Source organism: Colias croceus, chromosome 25 (genome assembly GCF_905220415.1).
Source record: "Colias croceus chromosome 25, ilColCroc2.1".
Classification (NCBI taxonomy): Eukaryota; Metazoa; Arthropoda; class Insecta; order Lepidoptera; family Pieridae; genus Colias; species Colias croceus.
In genome coordinates, this window is record NC_059561.1 from 1,917,274 (window position 1) to 1,921,262 (window position 3,989).

General features: G+C 37.1%; 1 protein-coding gene across 1 annotated transcript; it reads left to right on the plus strand.

The window, feature by feature from the left end:
• Nucleotides 1–239: 239 nt before the first annotated feature.
• Nucleotides 240–2,839, plus strand: LOC123703012. Its single transcript, XM_045650881.1, has 2 exons — nt 240–1,730; nt 2,744–2,839. The coding sequence occupies exons 1-2, from the start codon at nt 240–242 to the stop codon at nt 2,837–2,839; spliced, it is 1,587 nt and encodes a 528-aa protein (XP_045506837.1).
• The last annotated feature ends 1,150 nt before the right edge of the window (nt 2,840–3,989 follow it).

Sequence of the window (3,989 nt, forward strand, 5' to 3'; positions counted from 1 at the left end):
TAGTAGTGCTGTGTACTTGGGTTGGAGTATACAGTAGAGATGGCGGCGGAAGAGCCCAATACTGGGCCAACGGCGGCGCTCACATCTTGATATAGATGACAACCTTGGTGTCAGGTGGCAACCGGCCGTAAAATTCAAGCCAATCATTTTCTCCTCGAATCATGAAAAGTAAAAAATCAAGAAAGGGCACTTCTGCTAGGGCGTTCCCCCGAAGCGACGATAGAGTGAGTTTATGTGATATGGATGCGAATAAAGAAGAATATACTAGGGGGTCCCCCGGAAGCGACAAGCAAGTAGAATTAAAAACAGACAATAAACCGACAACCCAATGTAAAATAAGATTGGCTACATGGAATCTAGGTTCCCTTACTGGAAGATGTCAAGAACTGGCTAAGGTTTTGCAAAGAAGAGATATAAATGCATGCTGTATACAAGAGACGAAATGGAAAGGCTCCAAGTCCAGAGATATTGGGTTAGGTTACCAACTGATTTATCATGGCATTAAGAACTCCCAGAATGGTGTGGGTATAGTCCTAGACTGCAATCTAAAGCAACGAATAATAAAAGTGGATAGAAAAAGCGACCGTCTAATTGCTGTAAAACTCGCCATGGACAATCAAACACCTCTAAATATAATTTCTGCATATGCACCCCAATCCGGATGTACAGAATTAGAAAAATCTCTCTTCTGGGAAGATTTCGATGATCTCATGAGCTTAATACCAGATCATGAATCAAAGTACATAGGCGGAGATCTAAATGGGCACATTGGTGAAAAGGCCGTAGATTATCGAGATGTTCATGGTGGCTATGGTTATGGCTCTGTAAACAGAGAAGGAACATCTATTCTGGATTTCTGCTCTAGGCATGGTTTAGCTATTGTTAACACTTGGTTTAAAAAGAAAGATGAACATCTAATAACTTATAAAAGCTCTGGAAATAACACCCAAATTGATTACATTCTCTGTCAAAAGTCTTCTCTAAAAAGCTTTAAAGATTGCAACGTAATCCCGGGAGAGGCACTGACTTCACAACATCGACTCCTGGTATCTAAATTTATATTGCCCAAAAATATTAAGATCAATTATGATAGAACACCTAGAATCAAATGGGGCCAACTATACTCTGATAAGGGTAAACAGCTCATTACATCTATTATTAAATACTTAGAAAACGATCTGGCTTTAAATTACAACAATAGTACAAACGCAATGTGGGCAAATTTCGAAAAGTTTTGCAAGGAAGAAGCCTCAAAGCATTTGGGAATATCGAAAGGTGGAATTAGTACCAATAAAGATCCTACGTGGTGGAATGACAATGTCAAGGAGGCAATAAGAGATAAAAGAGAACTTTTTAAGCTTTGGCAACTGACAAAACTGGAAGAAGACCACAGAGAATACAAAAAAGCTAAAAAATCTGCGAAGCAGGCTGTTGCTCAGTCAAGGACAAACGCTAATGAGGTACTCTATCAAAGATTGGAAGACGTAAAAACTGATGTCGAGGTTTTCAAAATAGCAAAACAACGACACAAGGCGACGTTAGACATTAAAGTAAATAAATACATCCAGAACGAAGAGGGACAGTTGTTAACATCTAACGAAGACATCAGTAATAGATGGAAGCAATACTTTGAAAACCTTTTAAACGAAGAATTCCCTAGTGAACCCTTACCGGAAATCATCCCAACTGTCGGACCTATTCACGAAGTAACGCTAGAGGAAGTCAAGCAGGTTGTTATAAAAATGAAAAACCACAAAGCCGTTGGCCCAGACGAGATACCTGCAGACCTCTGGAAAAAAATTGGACCCCTAGGCTATGAATGGCTAGCACGCCTTTTTAACACCATATTGTATACGCATACTATCCCTGAATCATGGCGACAAAGTTTCCTGGTAACTATCTACAAAAATAAAGGTGACATCAGAGTATGCAATAATTATAGGGCCATTAAACTCACCTCACATACTTTAAAAATATGGGAAAGAATTTTAAATTACCGTCTTTTAGCATTAATTAATATATCCGAAAATCAATTTGGTTTCACTGCAGCAAAATCAACAAATGACCCTATTCAAACTGTTCGAATTCTCATGGAAAAATATCGATCTAACCGCTATTATATCATCAGGCTAAGACCAACAGGATCTGAGCCACGTGAGTGAAATCGCGGGGCGCAGCTAGTTATTATTATGTATAACTACCTATATAAAATAACCAAATAGTTTCAATAAATGAGATTTATTTTCTATAAGACGAAAATCAACATGCAAACATCCTTTTAGGTACATGTTAGCAAAAGTTATTGAAGTAGGTAGTTATGCGATTTTCATCAATTTTTTTTTCGAAAACCGACTACAGATTTTTTTTAATTATCGCCCATTGTTTTTATCGGGGTATGGGGGCCCTTTTAACCTCGGGGCCCTGGGCTGTAGCCCATAAAGCCCATGGGTAGATCCGGCCCTGCTTCACACAACGCACAAGAAAACACACTTTGTGCGAGTTCCTTCATCCTTGTGTGTCCTTGTTTACTTGAAGTCAATTCAATTCAATTTTTTCGAAGGTTGAAGTCCACAGTGGTATACTGTCATGATGGTGACAGTGACAGTTACACACTGTCACATAGTATGATGGAAGAATTTGTGCCAGCCTGTCAGGATTCCGAGTAAGGGCTGGTTCATCTTCTACTTCTGATGTTAAAGCGTGGTTGTATTACGTAATTAAATACTGATATAATATTTCTTAGACATCTTTACTCGACCAAAGTCAAGACAAGAATGACTTGCAACTGCAGACGACCGTTATTTATAGTACGATCAAAACAACTATTCGAGTGGTGTGACAGCGTGAGTCAGCGCAGGTGTTATTTGTGTTGTTTTGATCGTTATTTTGAATACGACATGAAATATTATTATTACTCGATAATTAAATGATTGTTAACACTTTTATCCAATTGGTTATTGTTAAAATAATTAATGAAGTTAATCAATTGATTTACTTTTAAAATATAATTTTAGCTTTAAATTAAACGCGCTAACATACATATTAATCTCTTTTAGCACAAAACATATAATTTGACTAAATTATGCATGAAGAAAATTCATTTAACCGCTCTATATAGATATCATCTTCGGACTCTCCGAGAATATGACAGTTGCCGAACAGTGACGAAGATTTCTATGCGCATTAATACTTTTGGATTACTGTATCTTGTTACATAGACCACGTTTTCGCTTTTTCTAAAGATAAAGTTAACACGGACAACTTAAACAGCTCCGCGAAATCTAACAAACATTTTCCGCTAAAAATTCTCCCATCCCGTATTAAATAACAATTCCCCGCTCATAAATATGAAGAAAACATCTTTATCAAGTACAAAAGTTTATAAAGACAAAAACTTATAGCCGTTCACACGTATAAAGCACTTAGGGCAGCCAATTTAACGAGACCCGTGGTTTATTCTTCACAAAGGGGAGTTAGTATGATTACTGGGCTATCAGGGGTCAGAATATACTGGTCTACGGAATGCCCAAGGGAAATTATTGGTGCTAAGAGCGTATGCAACATGATTTATTGGCGCTTGTTTTAATATTGTGTCTTTATAGAATAAACCGATGGTATTCTTCGATAAATTTCGCTAATATTTTGTGTAGAAAATGTGCATGATATTGTACGCTTATGCTAATTCGATATTGCAACATTTGTGATTAAATATATTGACTTTACTTGCCATCGTTAACATGATCGGCATTCTTCTGATGATGATGATGATTGCATTCCCAGTCTAGGGGAAATAGGCACGGTATGAAGGGTTATCTTCTACCTACGTAATTTACCTACTCAATCTTATTACGCTTCTTAAATCATCGCAAATTCATGGGTATATCAATTACATAGCTGTAATTATTATTGGCATAACTAAAGAGTTAGCTACTATGTTATTAATGGGCACATTAATAGAAAATTCAAAATCGTATGGTGTCAACAAAACA